Below are 25,738 nucleotides of genomic sequence, written 5' to 3' on the forward strand. Positions count from 1 at the left end.
TGGACATCCCCTGAGGGGTTCCAGATTGAAGAGGGTGCAGATTGGGCTGAGGGGCACACCCCCCCTACTCCCCCCCCTCCCACCAGTGCATGAATTTCGTGCACCGGGCCCCTAGTATTCTTAATAAGCCCCAAATCTTCTTGCTTTGTCAAAATGCATACATCTTTAATGACCTAAAACTGCTTTTCAAAGATGCTCCTGTGGATTGTTTTTCACTGCGGACACATGCACGGGTAGCAGGACTCTTCAACGAAGGATTTAAACTAGGACTTGCGGTTGAGCCTCTCAAGTCTGCCGGTTCTGTCATGTGTGCAAGCGAAGCCGTAAGTGGTTCTGACACATCTGTAGCGTGTGTGTGAGAGGCTGCTGCACGCTGCCACAGGAGTCCATTAGCGGCTCCTGAGCTGCGGGCACACATGAGCGTGTGTGCGGCTAATTGGCAGGAGACGCGGGTGGGGAAGAGCAGTGAGTGTTAGGCACCACTCTGAAATTCCATTGTCATAGAAATACCTCCATTTTCAAACATGACAATACAAATGTATCCCTGAGTAACATCACCCACAGAGTTCCTTAATAATTCATTCTGCACATTATGTAATCTGCTAGAGCCCCTTAGTAGCTCCCTGAAAACCCCGATTTGGATGGGGTAGGATTTCTGAGGGAATTCTTAGTTCCTAAGAATTAGTAACACCGGTCATAGTTGGAGAGTAAGCCTTTTGCTTCCACACCAGGTCCACTCCAGTTAACACAACCAATATGAGGAACGCAATGAACTCTGGCCGGGATTAGCAGTCTTAAAGTAGGAATAAATTATTTCTCATCTAATTAATCCCATTACTTGAGCGAACAGAATCAATTATGCAGAACTGTGGATGGCAAAACAGTGGTAAGGGTACGTTTGTCATGGAGCCTAGAGAACAGCAAAAGTGAAGCTGAAATGAGAAAATACATTTAAAATATACGGAAGGTCAAAATGTGCAGAACACTTTAAATAGGAAAAATAAGTAGCACAAGTTTTGCAAAACGCTAAACATGGGCCAGAAGAAAATATAGGTACTGAGCAAACGAGAGCAAGGTTTGGCATGTGCGTTTTACATCAGCGGCAACAATGATGAGACGGAGAGTTTAAAACTAAGAAAGAGGGCAAACCACCACCACCAACTTGGCCTTGAAGAGTCACACTTCCACAAGACCACAAAAGCCTGGTTCTAAATAACAAAGACGGTAAAGGGAGAGGTCGCCATAAGAGGTTCAAATAATGATTAAAAATGATCATTGCAACAATACAAACAGCCTTTTTAAGCCACGACAGGAAACAATCAGAAAAACGCGGGCATGCTGTAAGAAGCCATTAGGCACAATAATCGGAAAGATACTACAGTGCATTTAAAAATTAAGATGCCTGGCCAATGCTGACATGCACATTACATTGCCACAGAAATTACGGACGCTGAAGTAGAGTCATACCCACTCGGTCTACTAAGAAGTGTTCCATTTGTTTTACGGAAGAAAACTCCTATAAAAACGAGTGCTAGACATAGGAACTGGAGCCTTTAAGAACCGATTCTCCAGGGGAATGTTGTATGCCTCACATCCTTTCCCTGGACCTCCACTTATTTGTCTTTGAGGAAGACCCGCGTGGAACACAGCGGGGCAGCATTCCCGTGTTTCCTGTAAGATGGTGATCCTTGACCTCTCTGGGGTGTCAGATCTGCGGAAAGTGGAGGAAGTCATGGATTCTCCCCCAGAAGAAAGGCACGCATGCTCACAAACACAAAATGCGGCCCGTGGCCCCAGTGCCTCCAGGGGCTCTCGCTCCACACCTGCCGACTCTGAACACCCGGCTGATGAATGAACGAGCCCACATCTCCAGCTGCGGCCAGCGAGGTCTCCTCTGGCTCAGAACATCCAGGACACACCCAACTGCTCTGTCCCAGCCTTGCTCCCTGGAGACCACACGGGCTTCCACCGCATCAGTACCGCCCGCGTGCTGTGTGCTCTTCTCTCCTTTTACCTTCCCACCGCCCCCTGGTGCCCACACGGCGGACACCGTCAGTACAGACGGACAAACTGCCCCGGGGAGAGGGGCAGGCCGCATGGCCCGGGCGATGGGCTCCAAGCTTGCTCTAACAGTGATGCCTCTTCTCGGAGATTTAGAAGACATTTTTTTTCCAGAAGAAGAAATGGATGGAAGGATCGAGAAACACGCGCAACCAGCCCTGACCTACCAGGAATTTAAGCAGCTACGGGATTTCTTTTCCTGAAGCCACAGGGTAGCACCCCCCATCTTTTAGGGGCCATCTTCGTGGCCTCCTTGGGAAAGCGCAGGGGGCTCTCCCTTAAATGGCATAACGCGGGTGTTTTAAATGCCAGGTGTGTTTTACAATCTCGGCCTCCATCGTCTCTCTCTCTCTCTCTCTCTCTCTCTCTCTCTCTCTCTCTCTCAAAATACATTCAGATACACAGTTCTCCCTGATACAGATGCTAAGCCCAGGCACTGGAGGTTCTCGGTCTACCTGCTCTCCAGGTAGATAAAGGCTCAGCAATCTTTTCGATGTGGGACAAAGGTTCGGATCATCAAAAACGTTATTTATCGGCCCAAACCGGTTTGGCTCAGTGGATAGAGCGTTGACCTGCAGACTGAAAGGTCCCAGGTTCGATTCCGGTCAAGGGCATGTACCTCGGTTGTGGGCACATCCCCAGTAGAGGGTGTGCAGGAGGCAGCTGATCGATGTTTCTCTTTCATCGATGTTTCTAACTCTCTATCCCTCTCCCTTCCTCTCTGTAAAAAATCAATAAAAAATATATTTTAAAAAAATGTTATTTATCGTATTTCCCCCTTGGCGTTCTGGGGAAGATGGGTCGGGGTGGACACAAAACGACTTTCTCTTGTCTGTCCCCTTAGTTACGGATGGGGATTCTGAGGTCCCTTAGGAGGGACCTGGCTCAGACATCGTCTCCTTGTAGATTAGGGAGGAACCGCATCTTTTAGGAAATTCTCCCTACATCTTGGTGCCTCATTTGCTTCTCTCTCAAAACTGTGGGCAGCCCTCCCTCCATTTCCTCTATTTACCCAACTCCCCCCCCCCCCCAGTCCCCCTGAGTACTTCTCGTGGATGGAGTCCAGGAATACGAACACCAGGTAAGCGTACAAAGAGAGGAGAGTCAAGAACGAGCTGTGGTCATTTCTCTGAAGAGATTCCATGACAACACCCGGCTTCAAGGATGGACAGACACGTGGGACCGATGTGTACGTCTTCTCCGCTAGAAATGAAAGCTCTGCGGCGGCCATGCTAACCACGGTGTCTTCACTGCTGGCTCAGCAGGGATTCCCAATGTCTGCAGACTAAAACCATCACATGTACCTATTATGGTGGTCCTAGTAGGTCGGACACGTGTTTGCAGCTTTTGAGGGAATTCTATGAACGATACAGGGCTACCTTTTAAGAAAGAAGCACATAAGAGTAGTACCCCATTTACAGCAACCTCCCCTCTCCGTGGTCCACCAGCTCCCCTTCCCTCGCCCCATCCCTCCATCCCAACGGCAGGCAGGAGCATTAACTGTACCTGCCGTTTCCTGCCTTTTACTAGGTGCTGGAAACGACGCTAAGCTGACTTAACGTTCACCACTCCCTGGGGTCCCAGGCACTAGGAGTATCTTCTTTACTTCCCAAATGAGGAAACCGAGGCACACGAAATTAAATAACTCTCCAGGTCAAGATCATAACACGTGACAAAGCCAAAATTCCACCCAGGGAGTCTGCGGCCAGAGCCCCTATTTGCAGTACGTAAGCTACACCTGATGATTCAGCAGAACCGTGCACGTGCGTAAGGTCGATTAGAAGCATCGTCTCTTTTTGGATTGGCCAGTAAATTTACCTGAACGAAAAAATAAGACAAAGAATACGGAAATTCTCAATTCAACACTGACACGTAAAGGGAGAGGCCAGGAGAAAAAATTAAAATCCAAACTAACTTGAAATATTAATCCGTTGACACAGCCTCATAAATTGAGTACCGTATTTTCTGGCGTATAAGACGACTTTTTAACCCAGGAAAATCTTCTCAAAAGTCGGGGGTCTTATATGCCGGAAAATACGGTAAATCTACCTTTTGCGGACCTGAGAAGGCTTCCTGAGAACTGCTATAGCCTGTCCTAAGAGCCCACAGCATGGAAAACCAATTGGCAAGATACTAAAACGGAGGGAAAACAGCAGGAAAAAACACAAACAAACGAGTCTGAAAAATCAGAGAAGCAGCTCAGTGGGCGTACGAATGCTGTGTGAGCAACAGCTGCCGAGGAGTCCCCAAGAAGGCTGCTCCTTTACAATGAGGTCAGAGGAGGGTAGGTGCCTGCTTGGGGAGGGCCTGGGACCGTGGGAGGTGGATACGGAAAAGCACTAATTGCAAGGTAGCTTTCCCTTTGCTCTCCAACTGATGCTTAAAAACGCAGAGAAGAAACAAAGGCAGCCAGGCGGTTCTGCGCACGTGAGGCGGCGCACAAAGGGGAAGGGCCAATGGGCGGCCGGTGTGTGCGTGGCGGCTGGTGCGTGCAGTCATGAACGATTCGCACTGTTTCTGCTCCCGACAGTGTGCGTGGTTACAGCCTGTTCAACAGTGCGGGCTAGTCCACTGGGCCGCTGCGCTGACTCCCGGGGATGGCCGAGACACCGGCAAAGAGCACAGCATCCGGAATGCCGAGGACCCCTCTCAGCTTCAGTACAACAGGAAGATCTTAGAGGCCATCTTCGAAAGAGGTTAATCCAGCCAGAGACGCGCATCATGAAATACAGACACAGTCTCCACTAGGGCGATGACGGAACACCCTCGGAGTCCAGGACACATTTTCATTTCGCAGTGTGCGTTTCCTAATTCTTCCTAACGCAGACTTTAGAGCTATCCCCATGAGTATCTCGCTAAAGCCACAAGTAGGTTTCATTCTCAGTTACTCACATGCCAGTTCCTGCAGGATGGCAGGAAAGCTACCGTCTGAAAACACGTGCACGTTATTCTGTTTATTCCCACCAGCAGCTGTCTGAACCGGCACGCGGCGGCATCCCCTTCGATTTGATGTCCCTTCATCGGCACGCCCTGCGCCGTTTTATTACTGATTACTCTGTCATAAAGGATTATGACCTTGACATCATTTTGCACATCACAAGACAATTTACGCAATTCAAAGTGTTCTCTCTATGGAAGCCTCATTCTAAGATTAGGACCAAACATTGCTAATATTTTATCCCATTTAGGAGAGTCCATTCATTTGAATTCTAACAACTAGTGAGGCCGGGGCAGTGAAGAAAAACTGTGTGTGTGTGTGTGTGTGTGTGTGTGTGTGTTCATGTGTGTGTGTGTGTGTGTGTTCATGTGTGCACACGTCATAGGAAGAGCGTTTGCTCCTCTGACACTGACAACACTTTTGAAAACCTGCTTCAAAGAAACTGTGTTTGAAAGTTTGCAGACTTTACTCCTTTTATAGTTTGGAAATTTGGTGTGAAAATTATCTGTACAAGTACCTCGCTTCTTACACGCACCCACCCGAGCAAAACACCACACTTCAGCTGGGAACATGATTGATACGAAGATGTTCCAAAACAACGAAATAATATTTTTCTTGCGTGAAGTCAGCCCTGAAATATCTGCCTTCTAGGGAGAAGGTGCTCTGAGAGGAACCACGTTCTGTGAAGTCAGCAGTGCTGTAAAGTGCCATTATACGCGACAGGGCTTTGAGCCTTCGGCGGGTAGGACACTGAATGCTAGCTTCCTCCCCTTTAGAATTTCACGCCTGGCTGTGGACCGCATCTACATAATGGGAATAACGGGAACCCTCGGGGCCGGCCGGCGTGCTGCGGATGCGGCGCCTGCACGCCTGTGGGCGGAGACGACTACTGTTCGCCGTGTGATACAGGAGCTTCGTGGCAATCTTTGCACATGCGTGATTTGTTACATTGGACCACACACGTCAACGTGTTAGTAACCCATGTCTCCTTTAGATTTTTACTTCCTTTTAAAAAATGTTTTTATTGATTTTAGAGGGAGAGGAAGGTGGGGATTGATTTGAGAGAGAGAGAGAGAGAGAGAGAGAGAGAGAGAGAGAGAGAGATATGCTGTTTCCTGCATGGGCACGCCCTACTGGGGATAGAGCCCACATCGCGGGCATGTGCCCTGACCAGGAATCTCACTGGTGACAGGATGAGCCACGCCGGCCAGGGCTAGATTTTCACTTCTTGATTGAATTCAATGAATGACATAAGCAAAGTCACATTTAGTGATTCAGTCTAGGACTTCCTAGACTAAAAAGATTATCAGATCTATTTCAGCACTCTGATTCGGGAATGAAACTATCTGAGAGAGTTCTTCACACTAACAAGCAAAAGTTATAACAAATACTTTTTAGACTAAATGAATATTTGGGTCTTTGACATTTTGATCTAATGAACTTGGTTATGACAACCAGTGAACTGGTCGCTGAGCAGTACTAGTAAGTCTAATGGCAGGAAACCATAAAAATGCTATGCTGATTAGGTCAATGTCAATGAGTAGAATTTCTCAGCTATCATCTATCATCACTATTTTTGTGTTTTCATAAAATTTGTATTTAAGAAAAATGTGTAGGATGAAGACATATAAGTGAGTATGTAAAATACACTGAGGGCTTTCTTTTGCTGGTTTTCTTGAAGACATCAGGGAACATAAGGAAAGACACTGAACAGTCCTTTGAACTCACCTCTGACAGACTAATTTACTTGGGAAACACCAATAAATGGCTCTTTTCAAAGGTGAGTCACAGAGAGTACTTTTTCTTTATTCGCGGGTGAGAGTGCCCGGATGTTGGGCAGCTGTATTGGGCGCGAAGCTCTCCCGAGCCCTTTTCACGAGCTGAGACTGGCTCTGTGGGCATCTGCCCACCTACTGTGTCTTCCAGGGCTGATGTCTGTACACGGCATTGGGTCTCAGCTGATGAAAAGACTGGAAGTAAGTTTAAATTTCAGAAGGTGCTCTGTCGAGTTTTCAATAACTACTTTACACTTTTCTTAAATCCTTCACAGTATAAATAGATTTTCCTAGAACCCTTTTTTGTTATTATAATTGCTATTATTATTATTATTTTTTTTGCCAACTATGTGTCCTGTTATTAGTTATAATTCAAACTTTCCTGAATAAAAAAGTGACATCTCATTATTAAGACATCATCGGCATCATTACTAATGCGTCCACGCCTATGACAATCCAGTCTTTTGGTGACAGGAACATAGATATTACTTTCTCTTTATCACAGGGAAAATTTAAATGTCACCGATTCCGCTACACACACACACACACACACACACACACACACACACACACACACACTGAGCAACCGGAAAGTACTGTGGGAGGCGGCAGGGTCTAGTGCTTCAGAGTATGGGCTCGGGAATGGTTCACACGGGTTGGGCTCTGGTTCCGTTACTGCCTCGCTGAGCCTGGGTTCCCTCCCTGGAGTTTTAATAACGCCCACCCGCCCAGGCTGTTGGGCGCATTCAGGAAGATAAGGTAAGCAGAGAAATCCTGCTGTGTGCCTCGGCACACAGTAAACATTCAGGTACCATTAATTCATCGTGTCAACAAAGGGAAGTTTAGAAAGCTGCACACTCATGAAGTAGCTGGACTCTCTTAAGAGACTCCGAAGCAAGGAAGGAAGCTGGCCTTATGCAAAGGGTCCTGGCCCTGCCAGGGAGGGGCTCCCTGGGCCAGCAGGGCACTCTGCCCCAAGCAGGCCGGGTGAACCCCGCTTGCTTCGCTCCTCAAGGTACCCTCTCTCTCATGGGAACCTTGTTTACGTGAAGGAGCTAGCGCCCACAGTGGGACAGCTCCCCTTTTCTGGGGGAAGTTTTCTCATTCCCTCTCTCACAGAGCCCCCTGCTGGTGCTTACGCTCTCTTCCCAATCAGAGCGCCATTCGGCTTGGGGGGGGGGGCGGGGGGATAAGGAACTGCCAGGAGGTGAAGGGACGGGAAGTGCGGATCGGTAGTTATTAAAAAGGTACAGTGCGTGGGGAACAGAGGCAATAACACCGTCATAACGAGGTTCGGGGCCAGGTGGGAACATATGGGCGGAACGCTGTGTAGAGTATGTGACTGTCTGACCACTAAGAAACGACACAAAATAATACTGGATGTAAACGGTAATGGAAAAATTAAAAACAAAACTTTAATTACAGCCGAAACCGGTTTGGCTCAGTGGATAGAGCGTCGGCCTGCGGACTCAAGGGTCCCAGGTTCGGTTCTGGTCAAGGGCATGTACCTTGGTTGCGGGCACATCCCCAGTAGGGGGTGTGCAAGAGGCAGCTGATCGATGTTTCTCTCTCATCGATGTTTCTAGCTCTCTATCCCTATCTCTTCCTCTCTGTAAAAAATCAATAAAATATATTAAAAAAACACACAAAAAACAAAACTTTAATTACAGAAAGAAACACATCATAACTGGTTCCCATATCATTTGTGTCCCCTCCTTAGTAATCCTGTCTGGGCAAGGTACACTCATCCTGCCTCAGGAAGCGTACACCTCTGTGTCAACAGTCACGTAATCTGCCCCCAAACTTAGAACTGCAAGTCACCTTTACAGTAACTACTTTCGAACTCAGACATCAACACTTCACACGTTACATGCGTAGTTCTGTCCTACATTGCCATTCTGCTGGAAAATGTTCATTCTGGAATGTACTGGGCAGAAGCGATGGGATACAAATGGCTAACTTTTGCAGCAGGAGGATGTGTGTGTGTGTGTGTGAGAGAGAGAGAGAGAGAGGAAGGGAGGGAGAGAGAGAGAGAGAGAGGACATTCCTAAACCCAGGAGGAAAGCCACGCCCCACTCAGAGACGCTTTCTCCGTAACTAGTGGCACTTCCAGCGGGTGCTATGCCGGTACGTGCAGCCAGGACTGCCCGTCCGGGCTGTTCCCTGGCACCCACACGGACCACAGTTCAGGGAGAATGCACCGGGCAGGAAGGGCTAGGGGCCCCTGAGGTAGTTTTCTCTTTGCTTTGACGGCAGCGGCCGGGCGATCTCCCCTTGCACACGCCCATGCATTTGGATGGATCGCTCCCAGGCCCAGTCACCCACAGGGACTCCTCCGAAAAGCCAAGAGCTGGAGTGTCTGTAAAAAGCACTACTTGACACTTCCTTGTCCACGTGGGGACTGATGAATGAATACCTAATGCCATTAATGCACAATTAGATCACGTATGTTTAACCACATGCTTTCCATGCGTACATCTATAAATATTAATTCTGGAAAGGATGATCATTCGGCACCATAACAATTAAACAGCTGCAACCTGTCTCCTGTGTTAAGTGATGGAGCTGCCGGCGAGCTCGGCAAGCAGATGGTCTGACCCACCAGGCTTAATGTTCAAGACTTTAAAAAAGCAACAAAAAAAGAGGTGTTGACAAATCAGAAGAAGTAGGCATAGTTTTCATGCAAATCGGCCCATTTGCAATGTAGATTACCCTGAAAACTAATTTGGTGGATAGGGGGAAAAAAATTAGGCTCTGTTGTTAAAGGAAGACACCGTATTACACTGGGATATGGTAGATCCCCACCAACATAACTATTTCCTAATTTCATTCAACCAACGGGGTTTAATGGAAAAACAGCTGGCAAAGGGCTCGTATTTATGGCCCTCCTCTGACTGCTCCTTAATTTGTCCAAGCCACACGTCTGTGGAACCCCCGAAATAGCAGCCAGATTCCAGACAGCTGCTCTCCAGCTTCAGAGGCGCTCAGAGAGGAGAGAGCGGGTCAGGGACCCTGTCGCGAGGAGGGGCAAGAGAGAGACCGGCTCTCCTCACTCTGGATCGGAGCAGAGAGGATGTTAAATGTGAACGGGCAGAGGAGCCGTAGCTTTTGTATGGACTAACACCATAACCAAACTTGTATTTCCAAAACAGGAAGGGGGGAGGGACTGTTTTAAGATGAAAAGAGGCAGTTTTCAACTTCCTCTTCAAGGAAAAAACAGAGATCTATCCCACCGCTGAGAGGATACTGATGTGCCCTGTGGGACGGAGTCATCATAGTCCTTGAAATCGTGGGCGCATTCCCTCCACCCTGACATGGAACCACATGCAGAGTCCCGCCTTTCTCTTTACCCCGCTAGGGCCGTGGTCGGCAAACAGCGGCTCGCGAGCCACACGCGGCTCTTTGGCCCCTTGAGTGTGGCTCTTCCACAAAATACCACGGCCTGGGCGAGTCTGTTTTGAAGAAGTGGCGTTAGAAGAAGTTTAAGTTTAAAAAATTTGGCTCTCCAAAGAAATGTCAATAGTTGTGCTGTTGGTATTTGGCTCTGTTGACGAATGAGTGTGCCGACCACTGCCCTGGGGGAACAGGGATCTCTGCACGTGATGAACACGACTTCACATGCACAGGGACACTTCACTGGGTCTCAGCTACCTGGCCCAGTTTTGGGGAGAATGTGACCTAGTCATCGGCTGGCGCTAGCCACACCCCTTCTCTCCCTGGCTAACACTGGAAAGCAGCTCACAGCATATTGGCACCCGGGTCACTCCCTAATGCCTGGCGCCCGAGCTTCTCAATCAAAGGCTCCTTCCCCTGAGCGTGGGGAGGATGGAGAGGAGTGATTTTCATCGTCAGTTCTGGGCAGGCTGTGTGTCCAGTCCACTGAGCTTGAACACCGCCTACATTCTAGATTTTGGTGGAAATTTAGACCTTAGGTGGTTTGTAAAAGATGCAAATCAATGAGGTGTTTCAAAGTGAAAAAGATCCTGGGTAGTATAAGAGTAAAGGTACACAATGGCACACTTTTAATAAAACTATATATTACAAATTTGACATGTAATGTACCTGGCTTTTATTGAAATATGTCTCTCCATAAGTTTTTTTTTTTTTTTAAATTTAAACGGACTGCAGCTGAGAAATGAGGTTTAAGGATGCAGAAGGGAAAGCTCAGGCACAGGTATATCCATGTTTTAGAAATCTGTCATGGCAGATAATATTTCAATTCCAAAGGACAGTTACAAAAACCTCCTCGGGATGATATAGTGTGTGAACTGCCTCCCTAAGACACGGAGCACCGACATAGCACATTCCTTTGAGAAGCTCAGACTCGCTAGAAAACGACTAAGTTCGTGGGGTTAGCAGAAAACTACGAACCACAAGGCTAGGAAGACAGGAGGCAGGTTCGCGCAGCCTAAAGAAATGAGGAATCTTACAATCACGCCCACGTGATCACAGAACAAAGCCGATAGCCAGCACCGCCTTCTCCCCTTCTCCCCCCGAGAGCAATGATAGGGGCTAACTAACCTCCATGCTGTTCCGAACACAGCTGCCTCGAACGCCCGTGGGCCTGCGGGAAGCCGAGGAGAAATGCACTTAACGTAGAGCAACGACTGGGGCCAAGTGATGCCACAGGCGGGGACCGGAGAGAAAACCTGCCCACTAACAGCCGTCACCGCACACAATTCATTCTCACGGGACACCGGAGATTTCTTCTCATTCTCCTCCTCCCCGGTGATCTGGAAATCAACTCCATGGAGAGATACCTGTTAAATCCAGGTGTGTTCACCCACCAAATAACGGCCTACACTCAGCACTGAGTTTTAGAAGTCCTAAAGAAACGCCCCTTGTCTAAAGCACAGAGCACATGGCACACTGCCCAAAGCAATACCACCGGCGCTGAAACTGACCTTAGCCACGCGCGGGGGCGGTTTCAAACCCTCGCCGGGCGTTGGGCAGCCGCCGGGCCGGACATAGTGTAACTAAGCGGCCTGCAGTGCTCTCGGAATCCATGACTGCCGTGAACTACCTGTGCCGTCCTCGGGCGGAACAGCAGAGTGCAGGCTGTCTTTGCCAGCATCAGTACTTCCTGTTCCCACGCCTCGGGGCGCACTGGGATGTGTGACGGGCGTGGCCTCCCCCCTCCCCCCCCCCCGAAGCTCACCTTTCTGGTACTCTTTACTATTATAGGCTTGTGTCCCCCACATGCAGGGATTCCGATGAATCCCTCACAAATATTCACCCCCCCGAGGAGATACAAGCGTGTGAGTCCCATACTCAAGCCCGTTTCCGGCAGGAGAAAACGGCTTCCGTCAGGCATGTTACCCCCTGTGCGATGACAGGAAGGGTTTCGGCAGGTTAACTTGTTTCTGCACATTTCTGATGTGCTCGCTCCTCGACCGGACAGGCCGCCTACTTCGTGGGCGGCTCCACAGGACACGTGCAGGGCCTCACGTAACCTCTGACCCTTCCCCGCATCCGGCCGGTCCGCGGCGGCAGGAACAGTCCTAGTGGCCAGCGCAGACAGCCGTGACTCCCCACCGCACACTTGCATCCAGCTACCTCGGAACTAAATGCACCCCCGCCTGGTCTCCTCAGTGCACCCCCCAAGTGCCAGCCACCGGAGCCCCCCAGCCCCAGGGAAGTGGGAGGGAAAGACACTCAATGGACAGAGACAAAGGCCTTCCGTGAACACAGGACCGCATCGCCCACAGCCCCCGCGAGACCTGAGACAGGGCCGGTGCAGCCAGGAGCCTGGAGCCAAGCTTCGCCAGGTTCGGTGAACACCCCCAAGCCTGCAGGAACCAGGCAGGGGGCGCCAGAGACCCCTTTCTCAGCTGCTGAGTCGCACTGCCACACGGGAGGCCCAGTGGCCCCCAGGTGGCCCCTGGCAGGTGTAAACGCCACCCTATGTCCACTTGGGAAGGGGAACCACAAAGCTTGCATAAAAATGTAAAGAAGACAGATTCAGACTGTCCCTATGCTATGTTACTATGAATACGATCACCCATTTGGGGACATGACAAAAGTTACAAAAAAATACTGATTTTGTAATCCAAGTAGTGAAACATTTCTCAGAGTGTCTTCTCCCCCGCCCCCTCCAAATGGTCACCCACTTTGGAAATTTAACAATTACAGTATGACCCCTTCACCATTTCCCTGAGGAAAAGAACACCAGAGCGGAGCTTGTCCCCCGGGTACAGTTTTGGTCTTTCTTTTACCCCCTGTTGTTCAGTAGGAAACGCCCCTCCGGTGTGTTGAAAGGAGGTGAGCTGAGCGCTGCGTGTCTAAGTTTCCTCTGAACACACAACGCATGTCTTTGTGATCAGTAATGATCGTGTTTTCCCGTGCACTAAAGAGCTGGAATAAAAACAAATAGCTGGTCTTTTGTAGCTTAGAGGAATTAGGATTTCCCCTAGGCCACATTTCCATTTGAATTGCCTGAAAGTACATGGGAATCAATGCAGCTCGATAAACGGCTCCGTGTTTGAGGCATGAGCAGGAGGAAACACCACCCAGGCGCCACCTGGCTCACCACCAGGGCTTTAAACGGCAGCATCTCTCTAACCCCGACCGGACGGCAGGGCGGGCAGAAGTGGGCTTACAGTGGTGAGTACGCAGAAGTTTCTCCTTGTGTCACTTAGTAATTATTGCATTATTTTCTATACAAACAACTGCAACCCTACTTTTGTCCACCCCCCGTGTGATTCACGAGAAGAAAATATGAGCATCCTAATAAAAATATCAGGAACCCTGCCCAGCTGGCTCAGTGGCTGAGCATTGACCTATGACCCAGGAGGTCACGGTCTGATTCCTGGCCAGGGCACTTGCCCGGGTTGTGGCTCCCCGACAGGGGGCGTGCAGGAGGCAGCCGACCAGTGATTCTCTCTCATCATTGATGTTTCTATCTCTCTCTCCCTCTTCCTTTCTCTCTGAAACCAATAAAAATATATGTTAACAAATAAAATATCAGGAGCCAATCCTTTCAGATAGATGGTGTGTTCAGGGAATACTCCAAATTCATAACCTGTTTCAGCATCAAAATCCCTACGGTTTCATGAAAGGCGTAAACAGCTATGAAGACGGGAAGACGACGGATGACGAATATCCTTTGCTTTCTATTGGGAACTTCGGTGTGCTCCTAACTGTTTAATTTCTCCTTCATCTCTCTTTCAGTTAAGCTCCCTGGTTGTATTCAATGAGCGACACATCCTATGGAAAAAGAAAAACAGCCTGGCTGGTGTATGCGGAGTCTCTCACAGTGGCAGCGCCTTCCAGACGGATGCCCGCGTGCTGAGACAGCGGGAACGCACCGTCCGGAGTGAGAGCACACTCAGCTCCCTGGGCTGTCTAATCAGCGCCCCTCGAAGGCCAGCTTGCCATGGCCCCTCAGCGTCACCGTGGACAGATACCCAGGCGTGTCTAGGGGACCCCCAGGGAGACCCCTGCCTGCCCAAACCTGGAGCGATACTTCTCATCGTATGAAAGAGCAACAACAATGCTTTCCAGGTTCTCTACTTCTTTAAAAGGGTCCGCTTCTAGGATTGGTGCTGAAATAACGCAGGCCCTTTATTTCCACGTGGCTACTTACAGGGCCGACAAAAGCAGCCACGTAAAGTGAAACAGTAGAAGCGGAACTGTGAAGGACCGCGGCAAGACGCGTTACCCGATCACAACAATCCCGCTCGCTGCCGGACACGGAACCGCTGTTCGAGAACAGCGCAGCGTGAGAAACTAACCCTGAGGTCTTGCCAAGGCCAGTGAGAGCGGCAGTGGGTTTGGTAGCTGCTGGGCGGCACGTTAAACCTGCCTGTTCGCTTTATAGTTCGCTTCCCGGTCTTCTCCGCTAGATACACACGCGTGTGCTGCTCTCCTGGGACACATACAAACAGGCAACCTGTCTCCAGCTGGAATCGATTCACGGCTGACCGGGCAGGGAGGGCGTGGGGTCAGAACATACAAACACGAGCAGAGCCCTTTCCCCGCCCTCCGCTGGCACGCGGGCATCCTGGGACCTGCGGCGGATCTGCGTGGTCACAGGGGCATTGCGCGGTCCTCTGTGCGTCCGCAGGACGAGACACAAACGGTGGCCGTCAACCTTTCTCTGCCTCAACGTCGTTCCCATGGACAGCAGGCGGCCACTGCCCTGCGCGGCCTCTCCGAGCGCAGGGGCGGGGAACGCCGCGCAGAATCGTGGGATGAGCACCCATGGGTGCTGGGCATCCCGTGTCCCCAGGGCTGGGCAGTAAGCTCATCTGGACAGTGAGCCCTGAGGATGCCTCTCGGGGGGAGGTAGCCTCTGGGTGTGCAGGCTGGCCCTGGCTGCCACCCGGGGGGCTGGCTGTTCCCTCCCCATGAGGCTCATTTGTCCACCCGACGCCTCACAGGCCCGCTTTCCTGCGGAGCCTCTGGCGTGTCGGGGGTCTGCTCGTGGCCGACAGAGGCTGCCTCTCTGAGCAGCTCCATCAACACCTTTCACCCCGAGTCTCCAAGGGGCTGCCCCGGGCAGAGCCATGGCCCGCGCTGACGCATGTCACTGCTGGGGAGAGGCACGCTGCGGGGGACCCCTCGGGGGCGGGGGGACACGCCTGTGTGTGGGTTTCCCCGATGCCCCCATCGGCTCCTGTGTCTCTGGTAACTACTAGCTGTGAGCAGGGCACCCCAGCCTGTGAGCCCGGCTCGTGGGCACCGCACGGGGTGGTAGCGGGATCCTGGAAACAAACTCAGGGGCGTCAGCAGGATTAGAGAGAACCCCGTGACGTGTTACAAAGACACAACCGGGACAGTTTACAGGACGAATGTGGTTTCAATGTTCCCATGAAAACTTCCTGGCTAACCAATTCCTGTAAGCAAAAAAGCGAAGTCCTACTCCTTATACGTGCATCAGAAGAAGAAACCTTTTAAGATAACAAGACTCCCCGAAAGCTTTATCAAGTTCTACCCTACAGCCACAAACCGGTGTGGAGAAACGCCGTCCCTCCAGGGGTATGGAATCGCTGTAGGCCTGTGCGTGCATAATTAATATTGCACACTGTCACTGAGCTGAGGTACACATCCGTTACCCTGGACCCTTGAATGATGCACGGCTTGGGGGCACCGACCCCCACGCAGCCAGAAACCCACATATAACTCTCGATTCCCTGAAAACTTGAAGCTGTCCCTCAGGCTCCACGGAGGCCTGGTTCCGGGACCCTCCGCAGACGCCAATCTCTGTAGATGCCCCGCCCCCTTCGAACCGGGGGAGGTCCATGCATGCATTCGGCCCTCTGCATCACAGACTCCCAACCGTGGGTCAAACACAGTGTAGGGATGTTTTGGAAAAAAAAAAAAAATCCACAGAAAAATCCACCCACACAGTTCAACCCCATGTTGTTCCAGGGTCCCTTGTACTTATTTTTGTTGTATTTTTTTAAATTAAATGTTTCCATTTTAGTGACTCAAATGGTAAAATCAAAACAGACCCTGAATACCCTGAAAATGGGGTACTAGGTTTATTACCCAGTGCAAAGACGTGGGGCTCTGCAACCTATAGAACCCAAAGGGGCACGCGGACTTTTCCTTAAAATAAACATAGTTTTTGTTATGCAGGTGCAGTATGGAACACTAGAAGGTAACATCCAATGAACGCTTATTTGTAGGTAAGAAATGAAATCGCCTTTACGGGCGTCCATTTTTGTGGCCATCACAAAAAAACAATGGATGACAATTCCTTATACTTCGCACTCACATCAGTTGTTCTAAAAAGAACTAAACTGCCATTGTAACATGAGAACGTTACCGAATAAACAATTCCTGTTTAATAAAGGTGAGTAAAAGTTCATTAGAAGAAACCAGCTTTTCCTGTTTTTGCAGTTAAAAAAATTAAAAAATGTTAACCAAGTGTATTGGTGTGACGTGGGTTAATAAAATTCCGAAGGTTTCAAGTGCACATTTCCATCGTGTCACCTGTATGTTGCATGTATGTTCACCCCAAGCCGAATCTCCTGTCACCATAGAACCCCCTTAACCTTGCACTGCCCCCAGCCCCTTCCCTCTGTGACCACCACACGGCTGTCTGTGTCCACAAGTGCGTGTGTGTCTGTCGTGTTTACTGCTTTTTGGAGTAGAAACCCCGCCAACACTAGCTCTTCCCAGGGCGCGGGGGGTGCGCTGCGGGGGGTGCGCGGGGGGCGGGGGCGCAGGGGCGCAGCCTACCGATGGTGCAGTGCTCCCCGTTCCAGCCCTGGCTGCACTCGCACTTGCCGTCCTTGCAGGTCCCGTGCTCCGCGCAGCGAGGGTGGCAGGCTCTCTGGTTGCAGGCGGGGCCCGTCCAGCCTTCCTCGCAGCGACACGTGCCCCCCATGCAGACCCCGTGCGAGCCGCAGTCCACGGAGCAGATTTCTGTAGGGAGAGGGGAGCAGCAGGGAGTGAGAGGGGATCGAAGAAGCCCCGTGAAGGTGAACTTTACCAGCACTGAGCAGAAGTCACAGGACTTGTGTACTAAGTCAGTGCCGGCGCCAACTACCACCCACAGATAGGGTAGAAGTTCAGTTTTTGTCCGTCATTTAATTTTACGTGCTGCTGTGACTGTGCATGGAATACACATGGCCGTTTTACAGACCATTTCCTATATTATACATACGTGTATATACGCATATGCACGTGGGCTACTAACGAAACAGAACACGTGATGCGTAACCAGAGGAAAACACACACATATGTAACCGAGAGTACCTTTTGGCAGCCCAGAGCGCATGCACACGTGTGTTACCGCCTCACGTGAATAGAAAGTGGGTGAATTATGTCAGGGCCTAAGCGGGCGGCTAACGACGGTTGCGTTTCACCCCTCCAGCAAGAATGGAAAAGGTGTTATTTCTAATCCTAGAGTTTAAAATTTTAAAACAGTCAGGAACTTTAATGAAAAAGGGTCTATTATAGTGTGCACATTAGCTTGCTTCTGAGGCACAGGCATGCTGGCTGAGCGAGGGGAACGGCCTTTTTCCTGTTCAGTAATGTGTACTGTTGACAGATACCAGCCGCCTCGCAGAACCACAGCGGAAAACCAGGTTAATCACATAACTACCGAGTGTGCTGTTCCGGAGACACGGCTTCCAGGGGCTGGAACTGCTGAACGGAGTACAGAGACCAAAGGACTTAGAGACTGTGATTGGCCCTGGCCGGTGCTGCTCAATGGTTAGTGTTGGCCCGCACACTCAAGGGTCTCGGTTCGTTTTCAATAAAGGGTGTGTCCCTGGTCTGCAGGTTCATGCCCCGCTCCTGTTTGAGGCGTGTGAAGGAGGCAACCAATCAACGTGCCTCTCACATTGATGTTTCTCTCCCTCCCTCTCTCCCTCCCTCCCTCCCTCCCTTCCTCCCTCCCTCCCTCCATTTCCTATATTATACATATGTATATATACGCATATGCACATGGGCTACTAACGAAACAGAACACGTGATGCGTAACCAGAGGCGTGTGAAGGAGGCAACCAATCAATGTGCTTCTCACGTTGATGTTTCCCTCCCTCCCTCCCTCCTTCCCTCCCTCCCTCCCTCCCTCCCTTTCTTCTCCCGTTCTACTCTCTCTGAAAAGCAATGGGAAGGCTATCCTCAGGTGAGGATTAACAAAAAATTTGAACACCCCTGAAAAAAAACCCAGACAAAATGAAAAAAACAAAACAAAACAAAAAAACACAACAACTATAATCATACGTTAGGTCTTTAAAAAGAATTCAGGTACAGAATTAAATTTTTTTTTCTTAAAAAGCTTTCTTTTACTAGGATCCGACTGAGGGAGAGACAGAGACAACTCGGAAGGGCGTTTTATTTTCTACTGTCTACATCGAAAGCTAAAGAAAATTAACTGTCACTCTTTTCTAAGATTGAAAAAACGATTCTTTAGTTTTGACTTTCTTGCAATAGAAATGCTGAATGCTAAAACCCTGAAATCATTCCGAACACATAGAAAATGGACTACAGCACTCTTTTCAGACTAAAAGATGGTAACTGTTTATTTAGGGCCCCATGTCCCCCACTCACTGTCCAGATGACATTTCTCAAACACCCCCCTTCTCTGTCTCAAAGTGCTGCAGGGTTTCAACACCCCGATCAGCGCGGAGGTGGAACGTTTCTTACAAACAACAGCCGGGGCTGCGAACTGGGAGGGAGCGGGCGGTGATTTTTTCGTGCTGCGTTTTCTCGCTCGTAGGAATTAAATTTTTGATTAAGAGATCTAAGATGGTTTGATTAACTTCAGAGGAACAGAACGTCAACCGAGCGCCAGAAGAGAGGGTTTCTTTCCGAGGTCCCGCTTTCCTTCCATCTAATCAATGTTTCATTAGGGCCAAGGTGTTTATCAGCGTTTAGCACACTAGCTTTGAGCAAGGTGCGTCGATCTTGGTAATGAACTTATTAATTAGAGTTAATTTAATTGAAGTGGAATTGAAGGGCTAATTAATGGGCAAACTGCTGATGGAGATAGAGGCGAGTTCTATTGCTTCCAGACCCATAAACTTTCCGAGGGAAAGAATTCCTTTCTTCTCTTTTAGCAGCTTAACCAGGTGTTTCTTTGGGGGTAAATTCTTGTTGAATTTAGGTGCCTGAAGGTCATCTCTGCAGCGGCAGCAGGGGCAGCTGGGAAAGTGCCTTGCTTTAGGATTCGGTTAGAAATTCAGAATTATTCTGCTAGTTAACTTTGCCACAAAGGTAAATTAACAGCGTTTTTGTAAGCTTTCAGTGAGAACTGTGCAACACGTAGCTACATCTGAGGCGCATGATTCCAGATATTTCCCCAGGATGTGTATATGCATAGGTGAGACCCTTACTAATAATTCTAAGTGAGTTTTCTGCTTTTTTTTTTTTTTGCCACTAATAGAAAAGTTTATTCCATGTTCCCTTTCCTCCAAAGAACAGGACTATTCTCGTCATTCAGCTCTATGTAATGAGAGAGTTTAATACATGTTAAGTTTCTGCTTTGCAATGAAGATACAGAGACGAATAGGATGAAGTCATTTTTGTATAGCGACAAAATTAGATTTTCCAATAGCAACAATAATGACATCAGCATAACAATTAGTCTAAATATGCGAAATAATGACATGCGATTGTGGCAGCCAATTTAATATTTTGATGAACACTCGCATCTCTTTTTGCTACTCAGAGCAATATCATTTTATGAGGAAGACTGAATTGCCTTTTGAGGTGTTTACTAGAAATTACAAACAGCCCTTTATCCAATAATTCAGGTGATGTTAAATAACTTTAGATGAAATTAAAAAAAAGGGCTATTACGTTATTTCTTTTCTCCTTGTATGATTGTGGGAAACAAATTAGAAGGATGATATTTCAAACAAGTATTATTTAAAACCAGGATTATCATGCCCGTTTTGCTGACTGAGGCATAAAGGACCCAAACCAATACTTTTACGGTACAAGTGATTTTATCTATAAACTTTAAGTGGATATCTTGGTGGGGTGCATTTTGTTTTGTTTTGTTTAAAAGCTGGAAATGTAAATAAAAACTCAACAGAAATAACTAAATGCCTATTTCGATTGCTGTAATTATAAACTATATTTTGAAGAACAGGGGGCAGGACAAGTTGGAGTGTGATTTAAAATAATGCCATGCAGCCCGGCCAGTGTGGCTCCGTGGTTGAGTGTCCACCTATGAACCAGGAGGTCATGGTTAGATTCCGCAGGTTGTGGGCTTGATCCCAGTGTGGGGCGTGCAGAAGGCAGCCAATCAATGATTCTCATCATTGACGTCTCTCTCTCTCTCTCTCTCTCCCTCTCCCTTCCTCTCTGAAATCAATAAAAATATTAAAAAAAATAAAGTAAAATATAATAGTGCCATGCACCTGTTTGATAATGCTGGTTGGTGGTGATTTCAGAAAACTTCAGTGAGACCTCCCAGCCCTCTCCAGTGCAGCCCCCAGGCCCAGTGTTCTTCACCCTGGATGTTACTTGCTCTGTGAGTCACGCACTTTCCAGCCCAACTTTCTCTCTTCTTCCAGCTTCTCCTCCACCTCCACCGCTCCTTTCCCTCCTGCTCCATCTTCCTCTTCTTTCTTTGTACTATTTACTTGTGCTCAGAGAGTCTGAGCATCCAAGCAGAATCCATCATCTCCTGTTTTTCTCCCCATCGCTGCTGTGACATCCTGCTGACCCCGAGCCTCCGCCCTTCCCAACTTTCTCGCTTCATTAGAGACATTCACGTGAACACCCATCTCCTTGCTTCAGACTCTCAGCTCTTCTCACCCCTATCGACACTCTGCGTTCTTAGCAAGTCCTGTCTCTTTCCTTTACCATGCCCCTCAGATGTATCCTGCTCGTTTCTGCCAACTCCAAACGGATCCATGCTCCTGTCACCTCGCCCTGGGAGGAGCTCTCTGCCGTGTCTCCGGTCGGCAGCCTCCCCGTTCAGTCGCTGACATATATACAACCTCTCCTCCAAGGTCCTAAAACACTGTTCTCATCACATCAGTGGGTGCACATCTTTACTGCGAGTCAATTCCCCGTGACCTAAACCATCATTTCTAAACTGCATCCCCATAACGGCCCAGCCCAACTTCTACCTCCAAACACGCCGCCCTCGCTGTCCCACGCTGTAGACACTCTCACGGTTGGATCTTCGCTAATGTAGCGGTGCTGGCAGCTACATTTAGAATTCATTACGAGCTCAGCACTGTACCTAAGTACTTCATATGCATAATTCAAGGAATCCCCACAGCATCGCTGCGAAGACTGTCTTATGAGGAAACCCATTCTACAGGCGCGTAAACTGACGCCTACAGTCACTGCCTGGGGTAGCACAGCCCAGCAGCAGGGACTGGATCGGAACCCCAGCCCTGATGTCAGAGGCCGGGCTCTTATGCACTTTGTAATATTTTTCCTGAGTCAAAAAATACACCTCCCCACCCCTACCTGCACTATAACCTGTAAAAGAAGGAAGGCACATCGGTAAAAGTCTCTCTGAGAACTCTCAGTGCGCATCCAGGCGCCGTTCCTCTGGATGGTGACTGAATTTCGTGTATCTTTCCACGTGAAACCCAATGAGCTTGAACTGGAATGGACTTGTTTCTATGCGTTTCCTGTGTGTTCCTCTTAGTTCCCCAATTGACACTGTCATTTTCTAGACCAGAACAGCCTCCTTTCAAACTGCAGGACTCATGAGCGGCCATGAAATTAAGTCATGGGCTGCAATCAGAGTTTAAAAAGCAGAACAGACTTGTTAAAAAGTATCCGTGTATGTACCCCATTGGAAGGCTTTTCCTTCAGTGATGTGAGCACATGCACGCATACGTACACTGGGTCACAGTAAACATGTAGTTAAGACTGTAGGCCATTTAGGTCAAACATGTGAAAGTCCCCTGCTAGAGGCCAGGACTGATTCATTACCCACTGATCCCTGAAGGCCCAGCACAGTGCCGGGCACACAGCGGGCGCTCACCAAGAACCGGACTGATCGGATGAAATGACGGCCTGCCATTTCTATTACAACCACATTACAGGCAGAACTCATTGTATTGCGCTTCACAGATGTTGCATTTTTAAAAAATATATTTTTATTGATTTCAAAGAAGAAGGAAGAGGGAGAGAGAGAGAAACATCAATGATGAGAGAGAATCAGTGATTGGCTGCCTCTTGCACGCCCCCCACTGGGGATCAAGCCCGCATCCCAGGCATGTGCCCTTGACCGGAATTGAACCTGGGACCCTTCAGTCTGCAGGCCAACGCTCTACCCACTGAGCCAAACCCGCTAGGGCAGATGTTGCATATTTTACACATTGAAGGCAAGATCTTCCGCCACCAAAGATTATAACCTGTTTTATTGCGATATTCGCATTACTGCAGTGGTCTGGAACTGAACCCACAATATCTCCGAGATATGCCTGCATTATAGTTAAACACTCAGTGTTGAACCATTATATACGTCACAATACCTACAGATGTATATCCTTTACTGTGACCATGTTTAGCCTTAGGTTGTCAAATAATTTTTAAGGGCGGCTTCTACATTATGAGATCATGTGCTTAGATCCCCACGCTGTACGCAGGCCTTGAGAGTGCTTTCCAGAAGTGAAGGATTATCCTTTACAATGTTGCTAGAGAAGAAAGCTTAATGACAAATTACTAAGCCTGTTTCTTTCCTTTTTATAAGACAACAAATTTCATTACGTTTAATATTTATTTCTATAAACAACCACTTTAATAAAAATCTACATTAAATTTAATAAGTGTGTTTTAAAATTTACAATATCTCAGCCCAGCCAGTATGGCTCAGTGGTTGAGCGTTGACCTATGAACCAGGAGGTCATGGTTTGATTCCTGGTCAGGGCACATGCCTGGGTTGCGGGCTCCATCCCTAAGAGGGGGTGTGTAGGAGGCAGCCGATCAATGATTCTTTCTCATCACTGATGTATCTCTCTCTTTCTCTCTCTCTCTCCCTTTCTCTCTGAAGTCGATAAAAATATATTTTAAAAAATTACAGTATCTTAATCTTTAGCTAAACAATCGTAAGCCCGCCATGTGCTGCATTCAGGGACCTCACCGTTTGAGCAGTCTGGGCCGGTCCAGTTGGGGTCACAGGTGCAGGAGCCGCTCTCCTGAAGGTACGTCCCGTGCCCAGAGCACTGGTCTGGACACATGGTCTTCAGGATCTCACAGTTGCTTCCTCCCCAGCCCGGGTTGCAGTGGCACTCCCCGTGGATGCACACGCCGTGATTCGAACAGCCGGGGTCGAGACAGTCAGCTGGTGTCAAGAGCAGAGGACAATTTGGTGAGCAATCTAGAAGGCATCATACACAGGACGTGCAACATAAAGCATGAAATCCCAACCTCATTTCTATAAGCATTTTGGATCCTCTGATATATACCTGCCATTTTCAAGAACTCGTTGCTGAAAATGCCAAGCATCATCCAACCAAGCACGGAGAACCGCGCCACTCAGGGAACCGAGCCTCTTGCGAGGATCGGTAACTTTCCTGAATCACACACACGCTCTGGGACTTGGGGCCACTGCTCTCTGTCCTGCCTCATCAGGGAGTCACACGCACTGGCTTCCCGGTAACAACACGGGGCTGGCTGACCTGACCCACGGCCACTGAGTGCTGGCCGCGGTGCGGCCCCTCGGACTGTGTGAGAAACGCACGAGTTGCATACTCTCTGTCTCTCTTAATCCACTTTAATGTGCTTTAGATGACGAAATTTAATTTAGCAATTGGACTCAATAAAACTTTACACTTATGGGGTCAATGGCCTGAAAATTTAATTCCGGGGACTTAATTGTATTACTTTGTGTGTGTGGATCTATAAAATCAATGTGATTGAAGACCAGAAGTGGTGTTTTTCTGCTTTTTGAAAACACACTTCGACCGCACTGCACCGCGCAGTATCCCGACGATCGCCATCACGCCCAGGGTGGGGCAAAGCCACGGCGTCGTCCTTTTGTTCACTCGTTACTCGGTCCAGTAGTCGTTCTGTCCGCTAGTTACTGTGTCTTTCTAGAGATGCCAAATGCCCGATGGACACGCTGGCATCCATGGGAACATCGGCACAAAAAGCACCCATAAAACAGGCGTGCTTTTTGTGCTTTTTGGCTTCTAGACACAAATGTTTGCTTGCTTCCTCAGAGTTACAAGAAAAAGAGTCATTCACACGACCGAGAAAGGGCGAAGGGGCCCTGGGTATTTGTCCTTTATGTCAGCTCACACGCTGATCCAAGCAGCGCCTCCCTGAGTGTGGAAATCGAACCGACTCTCATCAGGAGGCAAGCGAAGGGACCTGTCGGCCACAGAGGCGGTCACGCGTTCGGTCTGTTTTCTTTTCACGAGGGCGACAGCGGGCGCCCGCGCGCACGGACGTGCTCACCTTCCTCGCAGTTCTCGCCTTTGTAGCCCGAGTTGCAGGCGCAGGAGCCCATGATGCAGAGGCCGCGGCCGCCGCACTGCGGGTCGATGCACTGCGTGGCGGGCACGTCGCACTCGGTGCCCTTCCAGCCGCTGAAGCACAGGCAGCGGCCCTTGGAGTACTGGCCGTTGCCGCTGCACAGCACGGGGCAGGCTGCTGGGGAAGGACACGGCGCAGGTCAACGGTGCCCCTGCCGGGGGCGTGGAGCGAGAGGCGGCGCCGGGACAGGGGTGCCAGGCCGCCCCCCTCCTCCCCGGCTCGGGGGCTTCCTGGATCAGCCCCGTTGCCAGGGCGTAGGGACACGGGCTTCAGGAGAGACAGTGGGATCACATACCTCTCGAACAATCCGGACCCAGAAATCCCGGGAAACAGTGGCAAGTGCCCGACACGCACTCTCCGTTTCCATGGCAATTTCGGGGGCATTCCACCACGGACTCTGAGAAGAGAGAGAGGAGGAGGGCTTACCGGGCCGCCTGGCCCTGGCCAAGGTGAGCGGGGGCTCTCCGGGAATTTTAGCTGCACGCGACCACAACAGGCCGCAGGAGCCAGAGTTTTTACTTACGGAATCTACAAGAAATACACTTATGTCGATTTCAGAGAGGAAGGGAGGGGGCGCGAGAGAGAAATATCCACGAGGAGAGAGAATCATGGATCGGCTGCCTCCAGCACGACCCCCACGGGGGATCAAGCCCACAGTCTGAGCATGTGCCCCGACCGGGAATCGAACCGGTGGCCTCCTGGTTCACAGGGTGATGCTCAACCACTGAGCCACGCCGGCCGGGCCGATTGTCTAGTTTCTAACCAGCGAGGCAAGGGAATGCCACTCCCTGGCAGAGTTCTTAGGGGCTAACCTGATGCCCAGGCCTTTTCAGATGCGTCCAAACCACACTAATCCTGGTGCCACATGGTCTGTCACACACTCAGGTTTGGCTCAGTGGATAGAGCGTCGGCCTGCGGACTCAAGGGTCCCAGGTTCGATTCCGGTCAAGGGCATGTACCTTGGTTGCGGGCACATCCCCAGTAGGGGGTGTGCAGGAGGCAGCTGGTCCATGTTTCTCTCTCATTGATGTTTCTAGCTCTCTATCCC

General features: G+C 49.5%; 1 protein-coding gene across 9 annotated transcripts in view; it reads right to left on the reverse strand.

Moving 5' to 3' along the window:
* The window catches only part of TENM3 (teneurin transmembrane protein 3), a 439,075-nt gene that overhangs the window by 78,634 nt on the left and 334,703 nt on the right, over positions 1-25,738 (reverse strand). For 8 of the 9 annotated variants that reach the window (XM_054720168.1, XM_054720165.1, XM_054720166.1 and 5 more), the window contains 4 exons: positions 24,986-25,087; positions 24,613-24,807; positions 23,294-23,494; positions 16,963-17,148 (listed from right to left, as the gene is read on the reverse strand). In XM_054720168.1, coding sequence (XP_054576143.1) covers positions 16,963-17,148; positions 23,294-23,494; positions 24,613-24,807; positions 24,986-25,087 — 684 coding nt within the window. Of the gene's footprint in view, positions 1-1,919; positions 1,943-16,955; positions 17,149-23,293; positions 23,495-24,612; positions 24,808-24,985; positions 25,088-25,738 lie in introns of all 9 variants that reach the window. The other variant, XM_054720169.1, reaches the window with a different exon arrangement.

The sequence above is a fragment of the Eptesicus fuscus genome, chromosome 8 (genome assembly GCF_027574615.1).
Source record: "Eptesicus fuscus isolate TK198812 chromosome 8, DD_ASM_mEF_20220401, whole genome shotgun sequence".
Taxonomy (NCBI): domain Eukaryota; kingdom Metazoa; phylum Chordata; class Mammalia; order Chiroptera; family Vespertilionidae; genus Eptesicus; species Eptesicus fuscus.